The sequence below is a fragment of the Bufo bufo genome, chromosome 3, assembly GCF_905171765.1.
Source record: "Bufo bufo chromosome 3, aBufBuf1.1, whole genome shotgun sequence".
NCBI lineage: Eukaryota > Metazoa > Chordata > Amphibia > Anura > Bufonidae > Bufo > Bufo bufo.
The window spans coordinates 549,419,359-549,437,842 of record NC_053391.1 but is presented as its reverse complement, the minus strand read 5'-3'; the positions used below and the strand labels follow the sequence as shown (position 1 = coordinate 549,437,842).

General features: G+C 45.0%; 1 protein-coding gene across 1 annotated transcript in view; it reads left to right on the top strand.

Moving 5' to 3' along the window:
- ERICH6B (glutamate rich 6B) overlaps positions 1 to 18,484 on the top strand; it is a 300,307-nt gene that overhangs the window by 173,867 nt on the left and 107,956 nt on the right. The window contains exons 6-8 of the mRNA XM_040425440.1: positions 8,319 to 8,476; positions 10,945 to 11,009; positions 14,762 to 14,910. Coding sequence (XP_040281374.1) covers positions 8,319 to 8,476; positions 10,945 to 11,009; positions 14,762 to 14,910 — 372 coding nt within the window. The remainder of the gene's footprint in view (positions 1 to 8,318; positions 8,477 to 10,944; positions 11,010 to 14,761; positions 14,911 to 18,484) is intronic.

Sequence of the window (18,484 nt, the reverse complement as noted above, 5' to 3'; positions counted from 1 at the left end):
TTTCTGACTGGATCTGAGGTGGCCACGGTTCCCTCCATATACTGAGTAGGGCACCGGTGGCCGTGCCCCTTCCACTATTGTAGGGGTTACAGTGGTCATCACTCTTAGGTACGTGGGCATGCCTCGTTCCGCCATTTGGATCCGGGCATGTGCTTTAGCAGCATAGGGAGAGCTTTGAGGGTCTGACAGGGGTCACCCTTTATCCTCCCTAGTTTGGGTCCGGTCAGTAGCTCTTTTACTGTGTATACTATTGTTGCTCACATACAGCCATGACATTATAATCCACCAAAACCGTCCTTTTTTGACATGGATCCGCTTTCTGGCCTGGTTGACCGCATGCAGGGTCTTTCTTTGGAGGTAGCGGATCTCCGTCAATCTATGACTCAGCTTCAAGCATTTGGGCTCTGCTCCGGCTAATGGAGTCTGTTGCGAGCTAAAGGTCTCACTTCCGGAAACGTTCTCCGGGGGCAGTGAGAATTTTGTTCGCTTCAGAGAGGCATGCAAACTCCATTTTTGCTTGTGTCCCCACTCCTCTGGTAAGGAGGAGCAGAGGGTGAGGATTGTCATCTCCCTGCTCAGGGGTAATGCTCAGACTTGGGCTTTTTCGCTGCCATCAGGGGATCCCTCCCTTCGATCCGTGGAAAGATTTTTTGTGGCCCTGGGGCAGATTTATGATGACCCGGATCGTGTTGCTCTGGCCGAATCTAACTTACGTGTTTTATGCCAGAACAAACTGTCTGCGGAGCTTTATTGTTCTGAATTTCGGAGATGGGCAGCTGATTCGGGTTGGAATGATGCTGCACTCCGGAGTCAGTTCTGTCATGGTCTCTCAGAGAGATTGAAAGATGTGTTTGCTTTCCATGAAAGACCAACGTCCTTAGAGTCTGCCATGTCATTGGCGGTACGCCTTGACAGGCGTCTAAGAGAAAGAAACGAGACCTCTCTGTCCAGCCATTGTCAGTCTAGGGGCAGTGGTGCGGACTCATTCAGTGTGCAGGGGCCTCATCCTGTCTCGCTCCCCTCTGAGGAGGAGCCCATGCAGCTAGGTCGACTTGCCCCTGATAAAAGAGGATTTAGTCCTCAGAGTATGGTGTGTTTTTGTTGTGGGGGCATAGGTCATTTGGCAAATGTTTGTCCGTCTAGGAGATTCTTGAACTGTACTAAGAGCGATAATAAGAGAAAAACCTCAAAAGGTAAATCATCAAATTCTGCTTCATCTGCTACTTTGGGCAAAGTTGATGTAGGAATTGATGCTTTTCCTCTGACCTGCAGTTCCCGTTTTCTCCTGTCTGCCAGGGTGGCGCTAGAGAGCAAAGTCATTTCTTGTGAGATTTTTGTCGATAGTGGAGCAGCCGTCAATCTTATTGACACTCAATTTGTAGCCATGCATGGTTTTCAGGTTTGCACATTAGAAAAGGATATACCTGTTTTTGCTATTGACTCTGCTCTACTCTCACAGAGATCTCTGAAGGGCATTGTTCACAATATCCGGCTAGCTGTAGGTGACACTCATGTGGAGGATATATCTTGTTTTGTCCTTAACGGATTGCCTTCTCCTCTAGTTTTGGGGTTACCCTGGCTCACTAGACATAACCCCACTATTGATTGGCAAGTAAGGCAAATAAATGAGTGGAGTGACTTTTGTAGAGAGAATTGTCTCACAGCGACTTTTGCAGAGGTGTCTACTAAAACTGTGCCATCATTTCTCTCTGATTTCTCGGACGTGTTTTCCGAGAGCGGTGCTCAGGAGCTACCTCCTCACCGGGAGTTTGACTGTCCCATTAACCTCATTCCCGGCGCCAAGCTGCCAAAAGCACGCCTCTACAATCTCTCACAACCGGAAAGAATCGCAATGCGAACTTATATCTCCGAGAGTCTCGAGAAGGGGCATATTCGTCCCTCAAAGTCACCTGTGGCCGCGTGTTTTTTTTTTTGTTAAAAAAAAAAGATGGCTCTCTGAGACCTTGCCTAGATTTTAGGGAGCTGAACCGTATCACGATTCGCGATCCCTATCCCCTTCCTCTGATCCCGGACCTCTTCAACCAAATTGTTGGGGCCAAGGTGTTTTCCAAATTGGATTTGAGAGGCGCGTACAACCTGGTCAGGGTCAGAGAGGGGGATGAATGGAAAACGGCCTTTAATACCCCTAACGGGCATTTCGAGAATCTCGTTATGCCTTTCGGCCTGATGAATGCTCCGGCCGTCTTTCAGCATTTTGTTAATAGCATTTTCCAGGGCCGCTGATAGGCCAGTACAGCTGGCCCAGTTGTACCGGGCCCGGCTGGCAGGGGGGCCCGGGCTGCCGACTCCCGAGCTATTTTAATTTTTTTGCTGTCAGTGGGCTGGCTCCAGTAACAGCAGGCAGTGTGGGGGCGGCGCTCACTCACTGACGTCACACGCCTGCTCCTCCCACTAGGCGGCGCAGGCGCGTGACGTCAGTGAGTGAGCGCTGCCGCCCGCACTTGTTACTGGAGGCTGGAGGGTGGAGGGAGGAGGCAGGAGCTGAATGTAAGGTAGTATTTTAGTAAAGAGATGAGCGCTGTGCCTGTGCTAAAATTAAAGTTACTGTCTGCAGCCTGCACGGCTGCACCGATTTATTAATGTATACTACTGTGAGTGGCGGGGGGGGGATCTATATGGATGACGTCATGACGGCACTGTTATAGGGAGGGCGGGGGATCCGTGGATGGCACTGTTATGGGGGGGGGGGGTCTGTCATGTGGATGACACTTATGGGGGGGGCCGGGGGGTCTGTGGATGACACTTATGGGGGGGATCTGTGGATGGCACCATTATGGAGGGGGATCTGTGGATGACACTGTTATGGGGGGGATCTGTGGATGACACTGTTATGGGGGGATCTGTGGATGACACTGTTATGGGGGGATCTGTGGATGACTGTTATGGGGGGGATCTGTGGATGGCACTGTTATGGAGGGTATCTGTGAATGGCACTGTTATGGAGGGGTATCTGTGGATGACACATAGCATAAGATGCTATATACGGTATGTGTCATCCACAGATCCCCCTCTATAACAGTGCCATCCACAGATCCCCCCATAACAGTGCCATCCACAGATCCCCTCCATAACAGTGCCATCCACAGATCCTCTCCATAACAGTGCCATCCACAGATCCCCTCCATAACAGTGCCATCCACAGATCCCCTCCATAACAGTGCCATCCACAGATCCCCTCCATAACAGTGCCATCCACAGATCCCCTCCATAACAGTGCCATCCACAGATCCCCTCCATAACAGTGCCATCCACAGATCCCCTCCATAAAAGTGCCATTCACAGATCCCCTCCATAACAGTGCCATTCACAGATCCCCTCCATAACAGCGCCATTCACAGACGACCCCCCATAAGTGTCATCCACAGACCCCCCCCCATAAGTGTCATCCACAGATCCCCCCATAAGTGTCATCCACAGATCCCCCCATAAGTGTCATCCACATTACTTATGTTTTTTTGGATAATAAAACTTATAACTGGCTGGAGAAAAATAAATATCACTTGTAGACAAATCTGCATGTTGTTTCAAGGCGGCGTCTGGGGAGGGGCCAAGGGCGGGGCCAGGGGTGTGGCTGAAGGAGGGATCAGGGGGTGGAGCTGAAGGGGGCCCCGTCATGTATGCTGTACGGGGCCCCATGATTTCTATCAGCGGCCCTGGTATTTTCTACCATTTAATGGGGAAATTTGTATTGGTGTATCTTGATGATATTTAGATTTTTTCCCCTGATGTTCAGACCCATCAGGATCATCTTTTTCAGGTTCTGCAGATTCTGGGGGAAAATAAATTGTACGCCAGGCTGGAGAAATGTCTTTTTATGGTATCGGAGATTCAATTTCTGGGTTTTCTCCTCTCTGCTTCTGGTTTTCGCATGGATCCGGAGAAGGACCGTGCTGTACTTGAGTGGGAGCTTCCTGAGAATCAGAAGGCATTGATGCGCTTTCTGGGTTTTGCGAACTATTACAGAAAGTTCATTTTGAATTATTCCTCTGTTGTCAAACCCCTTACTGACATGACAAAAAAGGGGGCGGATTTTTCCTCTTGGTCGGAGGAGGCGCTTGAAGCCTTTTCTAAGATTAAAGAGAGTTTTGCGTCTGCTCCCGTCTTGGTGCATCCCGATGTTTCCTTACCTTTTATTGTTGAGGTGGATGCTTCCGAGGTGGGTGTGGGTGCGGTTTTGTCCCAGGGCCCTTCTCCTGCCAAATGGCGACCCTGTGCCTTTTTCTCTAAAAAACTCTCCCCGGCAGAGAGAAACTATGATGTGGGAGATAGGGAGTTGTTGGCCATCAAGTTGGCTTTCGAGGAATGGCGCCATTGGTTGGAGGTCGCCAGGCACCCTATCACCGTTTTTACCGACCATAAGAATCTGACATACTTGGAGTCGGCCAGGCGTATGAATCCGAGACAGGCCAGATGGTCTCTGTTCTTCTCCAGATTCAATTTTGTTGTTACATTCCGACCTGGGATAAAAAATGTGAAGGCTGATGCTCTCTCTCGCTGTTTTCCGGGAGGAGGAAACTCCGAGGACCCGGGTCCCATTTTGGCGGAGGGGGTAGTTGTTTCTGCTCTATATTCCGATTTGGAGGCCGAGGTCCAGGCTGCCCAGACTGAGGCACCTGCCCGTTGTCCTTCTGGGAAGTTGTTCGTGCCTCCTGAGCTACGTCACAAACTCTTTAAGGAGCATCATGATACGGTTCTTGCTGGTCACACCGGGAGTAGAGCCACTGTAGATCTCATTGCTCGGAGATTCTGGTGGCCGGCTCTTCGTAAGTCGGTGGAGGGTTTTGTGGCTGCTTGTGAGACGTGCGCTCGCGCTAAGGTCCCTCGTTCTCGGCCTTCAGGTTCCCTTCTCCCGTTACCCATACCTTCCCGTCCTTGGACACACCTGTCCATGGACTTTATCACGGATCTTCCTCGTTCCTCGGGGAAGTCGGTGATCCTGGTGGTGGTGGACCGTTTTAGCAAGATGGCTCATTTCGTACCTTTCCCTGGTTTACCCAATGCTAAAACGTTGGCGCAAGCTTTTGTCGACCATATTGTTAAATTGCACGGCATTCCCTCTGATATTGTTTCCGATAGAGGCACGCAGTTTGTGTCCAGGTTCTGGAAGGCTTTCTGTTCTCGCCTGGGGGTTTGGCTGTCCTTCTCTTCTGCTTTTCACCCGCAGTCGAATGGTCAGACTGAGCGCCTCAATCAGAATCTGGAGACATATTTGCGCTGTTTTGTGGCAGAGAACCAGAAGGATTGGTGTTCATTTCTCCCTCTTGCTGAGTTTGCTCTGAACAACCGTCGTCAGGAATCTTCTGATAAGTCACCATTCTTTGGTGCATATGGGTTCCATCCGCAGTTTGGGACATTCTCGGGAGGGGCTCTTTCTGGTTTACCTGAGGAGGAGAGGGGGGGGCTGTATACTGTGTGGGGGTTGTATACTGTGTGGGGGTTGTATACTGTGTGGGGGCCTGTATACTGTGAGGGGGCCTGTATACTGTGGGGGGCCCTGTATGGTGTGGGGGGGCTGTATACTGTGGGGGCTGTATACTGTGGGGGCTGTATACTGTGTGGGGGCCTGTATACTGTGTGGGGGCTGTATACTGTGTGGGGGCCTGTATACTGTGGGTGGGCCTGTATAGTGTGGGGGGGGCTGTATAGTGTGGGGGGCCTGTATAGTGTGGGGGGCCTGTATAATGGGGGGGCCTGTATAGTGTGGGGGGCTATACTGCTGTACTGTATACTGTGGGGGTCTGTATACTGTATACTGTGGGGGTCTGTATACTGTATACTGTGGGTGCGGTATAGTGTGGAGTGCTATACTGCTGTACTGTATAGTGTGGGGGACTGTATCGTGTATAGTTTGGGGTGCTGTATACAGTGAGGTGTTGTATACTGTGAGGTGCTGTATACTGTGGACTGCTATATACTGTGGGGTACTGTATACTGTTGGGTGCTATACTGCTCTACTATATACTGTGGGGTACTGTATAGTGTGGGGTGCTAAACTGCATACTGTGTGGTGCTTTATACTATAGGGTGCTATACTGCATACTGTGGGTTGCTGTATACTACAGGGTGCTATACTGCATACTGTGGGGTGCTGGGGTGCACTGTAACACTAGGGTGAGCCGAGCCCTGGTCTCCTTCCTGCAGAGCGGTGCCCACTTCCAGCCTGAGCCCAGCTGCCCAGAGCACTGATCCTGAGCCGCTGGAGTCTTCAGAACTGGAAGTATTTACAGTCATTCACTGTACTCTACCAGGTGTGTGGATTTTTTGTGTGTGTCTTGTGATGGAGGGCGTGATTGCCTGCTAAGGTGTGGGAAGGCGGAATCCAGGGGGCCCAAGTAAATTTTTGCCCAGGGTCCAATCAATATTAAAGACGGCCCTGGCTATACAGTGTCAGACTGCCCCCCCCCCCCCAGAGTACCAGAGTATCTTCCAGAGGTCCTAGGCTCTTACATAACAAGGTACCCCTAGGGCAGTGATGGCTAAGCTCCGGCACTCCAGCTGTGGTGAAACTACGACTACCAGCATGCTCCATTCATTTCTATGGAGTTCTGAGAGCAGCCAAGCAAGTGTGCATCTTGAGAGTTGTATCTTCACCACAGCTGAAGTGCTGGAGGTTAGCCATCACTGCCCTAGGGCTTTCTGAGGTTCACAGGCAACTATTCAACTTTGAGCTGACTACAGAGCCAATTAGTTACCCCTAATGTCTACTTTTAATTAAATAAAATTAGAGTGGATGCTCTCATTTATAGACTAATGGTGGGCCCTCCATATTAGTCTCTCTGGTGAGCCCAAAGAACCCCAGTCCGATACTTCAGCCATGTTCTGGATTTGTGTTGTACGGCTACTTAAAGAGGACCTTTCACCACTTCTGACATGCCTGTTATAATAGCTACATGCATTCCCCATGTAATAACAATTGTGGAGCATCTATTCTTATGGCACTCTGTTGTGCCATTCCTTTATCATTTCTACCTGAAGTTATTAATGAATTTCTGGCAGTCTGCAGTAAGGGTACATAGGGGTGGTAACAAGTTGGGGGTGTAACCAGTTGGCGATGTGTACTTGCACAGGTTAAAAATGGCAGCACTGATTGGATAGAGTAAGTCTGTGCAGGTACACACCGCCAACTGGTTACCACCCCTCCACCTAGCAGTATAAAAAAAAAAAAAAACACAGCCCTTGCCCTGCACAATACAGCACAGGGCAAGGGGGAGCATCTGAGCATGAAATGCTTCGATGCTCCACTCAGAGGGGCTGCCTAGGTGAAGAAGGGAATATGTCCGGTTTCAGCTCTGAACCCGGGCAACCCCTTTAAAAAAGGTTTTCACATTTTTTTCAATTTACACTTGAGAGCAGAGCAATTTTATATTAAAGCGGTATTCACATCTCACATAATTATGGTATATCCAGAGGGTATGCAGTATGTGCTTAATTTATTTAGGTCCCACCTCTGGATCTCTAGAAGAAGCTTCCAGACCTTGTCCTGCCTGGTGTGAACTATGGAAATAGTGAATAGATGTTACAGTGATTGGGGAAACTATGCTATTTCCTTAATAAATGAGATGTAGAGAAGCGAAGCACATTGTGTTACAGTTTCCATAAGCCCCATTCACTTGGGTACCACAGAAAAGCCCACTGTGGATGGGTACCACAGAAAAGCCCACTTAACTATTTCTGTAGTCCCTATCACCTTCTGGCCATTACATCCAGATGAAAGGGGGAAATGTAAACGCCCATTCCATTCATGCTTTAAATTCTGATATTCTAAGATTTAAATAAATTGCAGGTTTTAAGCTTTTATAATTGTTTTCGTGTTAAAATAATTCACAACAAATGATATGTGATTTTTCTGTAAATTCCAATAAAGATTCTTATGATTAAGTTAATTCTTCATTGTTTTGGTGTTACAAACTCCTCATATATGAAAATGATTTTAATAAGATATAAGCAGTGTAACTAACAAGTATTCCGCGATATAATTGGATTTCAGTTATATATTGGTGTATCCATGCTGTTATAATACTGGGTCCTAAATTAGTTCAATCATTTACCTTTTTTTTCTGCTTCCACAAAGGAATTCACTGAGCATACTGCAGACCTTCCATGAAAGGAACATCGACTGCCTGTTTAATTGTCCTGAGAGCTGCTCCTCACTGTCTGGATTAGTTATTGTTCTGTTGATATAATTTTTTTCTTGTAGTTCTGACCAAATGGGACACATTAGACATTTTTGTTACCATTAAGTAAATTTTAATATGTTGCTTTTACAATTGTAAACATTAGTGTTTCTTTGCCTCCAGCTATTTTGCTGTGTGAAAATCCAGGAACTCTTTCAGCACATGATTATGGATACTATTGAGTCATGTACACCTGAGAAAACTGAGGAGGAGACCAAAGATGAACAAACAGCGGCTCACATTTCGGATGAGATGAGAGCTCTAAGTGAACTCCGAGAACAGTAAGTATTATATTTAGGACCTTGTGCAGAATCCAGAAAATGCTGCTAATTAGACTCCTGATGTGCATCTTTGCATCCTTAGAGGATTTCCAAAGAGCTGTGAATATTTTGCTGTTTATGTACTACCGAGCGTATTTGATTAAAACGAAATATGCAAATATGTATAGATGCAAGAGATGGAAAGGAGTTATCCACCTTTTAATAATGTCATTTTTAGGTCCGACATTCTGTGCATATTAATTTCTTAATACATCTTGATCCCCTGCATAAAGGTGCAGCTTACTGCACACCTCTATTTAGGTATACCGGCATGCAATGTCCAGTGATGCATACATTCTTCCTATTAGTTATTACAGGTAGTCAACATATTATTATTGAGGCCTCTTTCACACCAGCGTGACGGATTGGCTCCGGATGCGTTCAGTGAAACTCGCACCATTTTGCAAGCAAGTCCAGTCAGTTTTGTCTGCAATTGCGTTCAGTTGTTCAGTTTTTTCCGCGCGGGTGCAATGCGTTTTTATGCGTTTTTCACGCGCGTCATAAAAAATTTAAGGTTTACAAAGATCTAGCAACCATCAGTGAAAAACGCATTGCATCTGCACTTGCTTCCAGATGCAATGTGTTTTTCACTGAAGCCCCATTCACTTCTATCGGGCCAGGGCGCGTGAAGGCATGGTGAGCAGGGTAGGTAGGATGCAACCCTGCCCCTTGCTTGTGCGTGCTGTTATTCCTATGAGCTTGTAATAAAGCTCAGACGAGGTGGCCAGGCCGGGAGTGACTGCACATGCACAATAATATGTGAGCGCTCGCCCCAGTGAAACCCGGCTACCAGATCAGCCGGCTTCTGTGTGCCTGCGCGGCCACCGCTGATAACATTACAGCAGTGGCCGTAACCCCTAGAAGCGAGCATGGAATTTGGGGCACTATAAAGAGGAATAAGAGGTGACAGAGGCAAATTGGGAAATGGATCTATATTACAGAAACCACCCTAGGACTATTAGTCATTAAATGGTGATTACTGAGGTGAGACAACCCCCTTAAGCCTATTACTAGGCCATGAGATGTCACGTTCATCAGTCACATGACCTAGTCACAGCTCAGCCCATGCTCGGATTGGCCATCTGAGGGCTGTCCAAGTTTAGAACATCTAACATAGTAACATAGTAACAGTTTATAAGGCTGAAAAAATACATCTGTCCATCCAGTTCGGCCTGTTATCCTGCAAGTTGATCCAAAGGAAGGCAAAAAAAAACCTGTGAGGTAGAAGCCAATTTTCCCCACTGTAGGGGAAAAAATTCCTTCCCGACTCCAATCAGGCAATCAGATAACTCCCTTGATCAACGACCCCTCTCTAGTAGCTATAGCCTGTAATATTATTACACTCCAGAAATACATCCAGGCCCCTCTTAGACTCTTTTAGTGAGTTCACCATCACCACCTCCTCAGGCAGAGAGTTCCATAGTCTCACTGCTCTTACCGTGAAGAATCCTTTTCTATGTTTGTGTACAAACCTTCTTTCCTCCAGACGCAGAGGATGTCCCCTCGTCACAGTCCTGTGGATAAATAGATGATGGGATAGATCTCTGTACTGACCCCTGATATATTTATACATAGTTATTAGATCTCCCCTCAGTCATCTTTTTTCTAAAGTGAATAACCCTAATTTTGATACTCTTTCAGGGGTCATTTATTAAGCTTTTTAGATGCCGGTCTTAATACCTCTTTAGCTGGCTGTGGACGTGCAAATTTATGTAGCGGCACTGGCCTCTATTACATACCTTTGGTGTATCCACCGCCTTGTCTAAATTTATGCCAGCTCCCTTGCTGGCGTAGATCTAGACTATTTTCTACGCCTAAAACAGGCTTGCCCATGCCCCCTTTTTTAGACCATGCATAAGTGGGGAAAGGTTGCAGATTACGGCGCAAATAACCTTTGCGCCACAATCTGCAACAGATATACGCCAAAAAGTGGCGTATATCTTTTTGTAAATGACCCCCTGAATTCGTACACTCACAGGGGCGAATTTCTCCATGAACCATACATCAGCGCAGAGAAAATTTCAATCTGCTCTTTGTCCAGTTTTCCCACAAGACTCACATTCAATATGAATGGGTCTGTGGGATCAACTGACCACACACGGACTCATCAGTGTCTCTGGACATGGATGGGTTTCCCATTGCTGATTGCTCATCTGAAACCAGCCTTAAGCTTTTTAGAAGCTGGAAGTGCATGGAATGAAATCTTAAAGATGAGCCCTTTCAACACTTCTGATTGGTAATAAAACCAATAATAACATAGTAATACACAATCTACTAAATATTTTGAAAGAGCTGCCTACAACTGTGATTAGTAGTTTATAAATTTTTTAACGTATGATACACAGTACAGATATTCTTGATATTATCATGAATATTTAACATTTTACTGTTTTATATTAATAATCTGATGTATTAAAACCTTTGTTTAGGATGAAGAAAACAGACACTAAGGAATACATTACATATTTAGCAAACCATCTTAGCACACATGGATGTAAGTATGATGTTGTATGTAGATTAGTGAACTATATTGTTCCACAAGTAGCTCAAATGTTATCTCAACTGTCATGACAATGGACTTTGTTCCCATATCCATATTATGTAAAAAATAATAAAAAAAAAAGTTGAAATCCTTATTTTTGCATTGTTCTGAAAGCATCCATAATTATTATCCTTGGTCATTTTATACAGTGTGCCTAAATATCTGTTAGGAGATATTGACTTCAAATCCAACATGCCTGACCCTTCTCTCTACTACATCTGCTAAAGGGGAGAGTCAGGAGGTCCCCATAAACATTTTATGGTCAGCCAATCCATCCAAAATGGACAGGTTCATCTGATATAAATCTAATGTGTATAGGCAGCTTAACATATGCAAAATAAAAATCCTTTTGCCTAACAGTAGAATTTGTTTGGAAACATTCACTGAAATACATATGCCGTAACATAGGGAGTTCTAATATGATCATAAATAATAGGTTTCCACAGCACTGTAATAAAAGCCATCAAATCAAGTCGATACCAGCGACCCTGTAGACTTGAAAACTATGGAAAAGAAAATACAAATATTAAAAAAAGAATGCTAATTATTAAAACAGATAAAGTGATGTTTTACATACTGTATAAACTTCAGAAAGAGTTGCTGGAAACCGTAAATCACATACATGAAAAAAAGACCTCCTCTTGTCCAACTTGGAGTGAAAAACTGCAGTTTCACTCAGGTAAAGAGCACATATTACAGAAAGACAGCAGTAAATTATTTGCAGCTCGAGTAAAGAGCAGTACAGTATATGTAAAGCAGGTAAAGAGCAGTACAGTATATGTAACGCAGGTAAAGAGCAGTACAGTATATGTAATGCAGGTAAAGAGCAGTACAGTATATGTAACGCAGGTATAGAGCAGTACAGTATATGTAAAGCAGGTAAAGAGCAGTACAGTATATGTAACGCAGGTAAAGAGCAGTAAAGTACATGTAGTACAGATAGAGAGCAGTACAATACATTATTCAGAGAGAGAAGTACAGCCCATGTAATTCAGGTGAAGAGCAGTACAGTATATGTAAAGCAGGTAAAGAGCAGTACAGTATATGTAACGCAGGTAAAGAGCAGTACAGTATATGTAAAGCAGGTAAAGAGCAGTACAGTATATGTAAAGCAGGTAAAGAGCAGTACAGTATATGTAACGCAGGTAAAGAGCAGTAAAGTACATGTAGTACAGATAGAGAGCAGTACAATACATTATTCAGAGAGAGAAGTACAGCCCATGTAATTCAGGTGAAGAGCAGTACAGTATATGTAATGCAGGTAAATAGTACACTGCGTGTAGTACAGTTAGAGAGCAGGTATTGGTAGATAGCAGTATAATATAGGTAGCACAAATAAAGAGCAGTACAGTACATGTTATTCAGATAGAGAGCAGTACAAAACATGCAATATAGCCAAGGAGCTGTACAGCACATGTTGCAGAGGTAAAGAGCAGTACAGTACATAATATTTAGAAAGAGAGCAGTATAGCACATGTAATTCAGGTAAAGAGCAGTAAAGTATTTGTAGCACAGGTAAAGAGTAGTACAGTGCATGTAGTACAGTTAGAGAGCAGTGCAGTACATTACATTACATATAATACAGGTAAGGAACTGTACAGCACATGAAATATTGGTAGATAGTAGTATAATATAAGTAGCACAGGTAGAGAGCAGTACCGTACATGCTATTCAAATAGAGAGCAGTTCAGCACATGTAATATAGGTAAGGAACAGTATATTATATGTAGTTCATGTAAAGGGCAATACAGTATGTGTAGTACAGGTACACAGCAGTACAGTACAGAGATGTGGTGGGGAAAAGCAGGGGGTGAAATGGAGATCCAACAAAAATCTGGGTCAGATACACAAAGGAAGCAAAATCAGATGGGGATCTTGATAATGGATCTTCAAACATTTATATTGCCTTCAATGAGGCTTGAGGCTTAGTAGTTACTAGTCTCTCAGGGAGAACTAAGGGGACATTACTTTAGTCACATTGGACACCAAACAAATAGGTGAACAACTGCCATGCCATTGAATGCAATGTGTTTAAAGGGGTATTTCCGACAGTTCTTTACTGATTACCTATCCTATCCTATCCTCAACCTTGCAGGCACAGCACCGTACTTTGTACAGCAGTTTATGCTTGGTATTAGGGATCAGCGAATCGACTTCGGATGAAACATCCAAAGTCAATTTGCATAAAATTTTGTTCTAATACAGTACGGAGCAGGAGCTCTGTACAGTATTAGAATGTATTGGATCCGATGAGCCAAAGTTATTTATTGCAAAGTCTCGCGAGACTACGGCTAATACCTTCAGAAATTAATTTGTACTGTAAAAAAAACATTTCCCGAACTCGGGTTCGGTTCCAAGGTACCACTTGGAACAAAGTTTTATGCAAATCAACTTCGTATGTTTCATCCGAAGTCGATTCGCTCATCCCTACATGATATGATAGCTCAGTCCTATTCACTTCAAAGGGGTTGGCTGCGCCTAGGCCATCTGCCTTTTCAAATAGCTGGAGGGGTCCTGGATGTAGGACCTCCACCGATAAGATACTGTTACGTCCCTCTCTGCAGGGCTGGCACTAGGGGTGTGTGACCGCACATGGTGCATCACTCCGGACTATTGAAGGGGGCGCCAGACAGTCCCCTTTGCTGGGCACCCGGTCCACCTGGTTTACGGGCACCACTGCACTCAATTGTATCTACTTCCACAGACCGCACATATTATTGAGCAGTATGTTCAGGGCTGTGATGAGAGGTAGACAAGCTAGCTGTGCAGAGAAGATAACCAGTGGAGAAGGCCCTGTGTGATGTCATCATGTGACCAGGGTAGGAAGAGAGAGCTCAGCAGTGCAGAGTAGAAGTGGTGAAGAATCTGTGTGATGTCACTATGTAAGGGGGTGGGGGTCCTGTGGTGTGTGTGGAAGAGAGGTTAGTGCTTTCTCTTCCACTATAAGTTGTCAAATACTAGTTGTAGTTCTTTCCTTATACTCGCTCTCTGTAATGCCCTTGGATAGCCCATAATGACATCCTGAAATGATGGGGGTTGCAGTTCTTTCCTATTATGTTTATGTAATTCCCATTGATCTCCTATAATAACAGTCTGGGCATTCTAGGAGTTGTAGTTCTCATATTATTTTCCTTTCCAAGAAGTAATGTCTACTGATATCTCATAATAAGTCTAGGTATGCTGGAAGTTGTAGTTCTTTCCTCTTATACTCCTTTCCCTATAATGTCCACTGATGCCCCATAGCAATAGTCTGGACATGCTAAGAGTTGTAGTTCTGTCCTCTTTTACCCACTCCCTATATTGCCCTCTAATTTCCAATAATAACAACTTGGTCATGATGAGACTTATACTTCTGTTATCAATATTATGATGTTCTGAAGCATCTGAGGTGTTGATTAGGCTTGTTAGGCTTTTCGCTGCTTTGCTCTGTCATAGGAGCACAACAACGCAAATCCAACTAGAGCTGGATCTGGCATGTAACGGACGGATCCTGCTGACTATGATGAGTTCTGATATATTTCCATCATGAATTCTGGCAGGCTGCAAAATGGTGTCAAGCATTTATGACCTGATCTGCGACAGAGGCCACTAACACAGATGTGATCAAATACTATTCTGACCTCTACATCAGAATATTATGTTCTGCAGCACCTGAGGTGTGCATTATGGTGTTCTGCAAAGTCATATATTCATTTTTTTTTTAGCTCTTTTTTTGATGGAGAAAATATCCTTTACTCTGGCATCAGCAAATGACACCATCACAAACTACGCACAATCAAAAGATGCATTTTCTGATCCAGCCCACAATGTTGATGACTATTTTATTCCAGTAATGGACAATGAACTGATAAAAGTAAGTAAAATTTAAAAAGTCAGCTGTTAATTATGAAGGAACTTGGCAGTTTGTAACAGCGGGTCTGCCAATGTTCCCCTGCTTACTGCTGCGGTCCCAGGCTCTGTATTCAGTGGTGATCTGCTGCAGGTGTTTTCATTCATCGCTGCCGTCCTGGGCTGTGTCCTTGCTGGCATTGTTTGTTCTGGAATCCGCTCCACGGTTTCCTTCCAGCCTTGGCCACAGTATGCTTGCTGCTTGTTTCCTGTAGCCCTTCTTTTTTCATTTTTGTAATATGTAGGGGCAGTGATGTTAACCTTTTTGTAATATACTTTAATTACTAAAATCATACATTTCATTTAGAAAAATAGCTCTAAAGTGGCCCATTTTGAGGCTTAGCAACGCTCCTCTGTCTTCTGTTTACATAACAGCGGAGACGTGCTAACACTGACTGTGTTATGTGAACAGAAGACAGAGGAGCGTTGCTAAGGCTCAAAATGGGCCACTTTAGAGCTATGTTTCTAATAGAAATGTACGATTTCAGTGATCAAAGTATATTCCAAAAATAGTCAGCATCACTGCCCCTATACATTACAAAAATAAAAAAAGAATAACAGTTACACTTTAAGGGCCGGCGTGCATCACTTCCTATGTTTTATGGGTTAGCTCATGTGACCTTGCTGACCAATCCTAGCCCTCCTCCACATATATAAGTGGCTCAGCCCCCTTCCCAGGTGCCAGAGCGTCAAGGTCCTTGTGTCCTGCAAAGGTTGCTGATTTCTCTACTTGTGTTCCTGTGTACCTAACCCGTGCTTGTGTTCCCCGGACTCCTCTACCTGCTTGATCCCTGCCTGCTTGACTTGACTCTCCTGTTGTCGACCCAGATTGCCTGACCTGCGCCTGTGCCGCCTGCCCTGACCTATTGCTTGTTTGACTTCGCCTCTGCCTCATCCTTCGGTCCTGCACTGTTGCTCCTGGTTAGGGCTCGGACTGCTGACTATGGCTGTACCTCTGGTATCTTGCTGGACCAGCTGCCTTGTGTGCCTCTTCTCCTCAAGAAGTTGCGACCTGGTGTTCCCCTTGGGAAAGTCTACCCCCACCATCAGCGGTACTGTGAAGAACGAGGGGTACATTTAGAGGCGGAAGGACAGGTGGCACCGTGGGTTCAAACCCGCTGGTTTGTGACAGGCAGCAGGTGTTCAATATGTCTACAGGGGAATATCCCTTTAAGCTTTAACTACATAAAACTGGACAATCCCATTAAAGGGGTTGTCACATGAAAATAATCCCTTTTCCAATGGAAGCTACTATGGCTGCAGATGAAATGCAGCATTACATGTGTAATACCCTAGACCTGGGGTCTCTGCAAATGTCATGTTATGCTATGTTATAAATTGTTTTGTTAAGTACACCTACACTGATATGGTATGGTTGGTAGGGACACAGTTAACCACCCTGTTCCTCCCCTCTTGGTAGGAGTGGGCGGGTCCTGTTTCCTGCCAAGAGGGGGAGATCTATCTAGACAGCGTGAAGGAAGAAAGCAAAGTTAAGAGCTCCTACTCCAAGGGTCTTAGGGACCATCAAGTGATACAGTTCTCCTGTGAAACCACTACTCCAGGGAGACTGAATGAGCACCAGGACAACTAGAAAGCTACAGCATGATACAGACAGCAGAGTGACCAGCGAGTCACAGTTTTACAGAACCTGTCTCTGGTGAGGAACTACAGTTCAGACACCCATCACCTACAGTAAATAGCATCCAGGCTAGAACAACTCCATGCCTGCATTACACATTTGACATCTGCAGTATATCCATAATTGCTAGCGTATAGCTGTTATCCAGAAGTGTAAGAAACATAGAAACATAGAATGTGTCGGCAGATAAGAACCATTTGGCCCATCTAGTCTGCCCAATATACTGAATACTATGAATAGCCCCTGGCCCTATCTTATATGAAGGATGGCCTTATGCCTATCCCATGCATGCTTAAACTCCTTCACTGTATTTGCAGCTACCACTTCTGCTGGAAGGCTATTCCATGCATCCACTACTCTCTCAGTAAAGTAATACTTCCTGATATTACTTTTAAACCTTTGCCCCTCTAATTTAAAACTATGTCCTCTTGTAGCAGTTTTTCTTCCTTTAAATATTCTCTCCTCTTTTACCTTGTTGATTCCCTTTATGTATTTAAATGTTTCTATCATATCCCCTATGTCTCGTCTTTCTTCCAAGCTATACATGTTAAGGTCCTTTAATCTTTCCTGGTAAGTTTTATCCTGCAATCCATGTACTAGTTTAGTAGCTCTTCTCTGAACTCTCTCCAAAGTATCAATATCCTTCTGGAGATATGGTCTCCAGTACTGCGCACAATACTCCAAATGTGATCTCACTAGTGCTCTGTAGAGCGGCATGAGCACCTCCCTCTATCTACTGGTAATGCCTCTCCCTATACACCCAAGCATTCTGCTAGCATTTCCTGCTGCTCTATGTCATTGTCTGCCTACCTTTAAGTCTTCTGAAATAATGACCCCTAAATCCCTTTCCTCAGATACTGAGGTTAGGACTGTATCACTGATTTTATATTCTGCTCTTGGGTTTTTCTGCCTTTCTGCCTTATTATCTTGCACTTATCAACATTAAATTTTAGTTGCCAGATTTTTGACCATTCCTCTAGTTTTCCTAAGAAAAAGAGAAAGTTATCAGCAATATAGCATATCTGTGGTGTCTTAATTGCCACTTTACCTCATCATCTAGGGAAGGGGTGGGGAACCTCCGGCCCGCGGGATCAATTCATCCATTCCCCTGCCAGAGCATATAGTGAAAATGGTAATGACCACTTCCATTGTGGAAGCGGTCATTAGTATGCAGGAGGCACAGAAAGGTGAGAACAGCACTGCACTGGCTGTCCTCACCTTCCCTGGTCTTCTTCTGGCTCCGCTCTGTGTCCTGACACATACAGCGTCAGGACGTAGTGCACATAGATGTGCACTATAACCTGACGCTCTGCGCTGTCAGGTCACAGTACAACACGGCAGGAAGAAGACCAGGGAGGGTAAGTGACTTTGCCGAGTGGCAGCGCCTTCCGGAACTGGAGAGGTAAGTATATTTATTTATTTATTTATTTTTTAATCGTCTGATCTGACGTCTGTTTGGATGCTGGGAGGTCTTATAGGGGCTGATCTGAGGCTAATTGAGGGTGGGGAAGGTCTGATCTGAGGCTGGGGGTCTGATCTGAGGATGGGGAGGGTCTAAGGGGGGTCTGATCTGAGGTTGGGGGGGTCTGATGGGGTCTGATCTGATGCTGGGGAGGTCTGATCTGGGGCTGAGGGGTCTGATCTAGGGATAAAGATTGCAGTTTGCACCAACTACTGCTGGATGTGCCATAAGTTACATTTTACAAAGATAGACTTTCATACTTTTACTTCTGAACTGATTCAGTATCCACTATGACACATCTCATCAGGGCCATTACCACTCCTATCCTCCACACCAGCTCCTTGGGGACTCACTGCACACACCTACATCCAAGTGAATGGCTGTATATGTAAAAAAAATAATTAATGCTTGTTGTCAGTAGCCAGTGTATATTAGCAG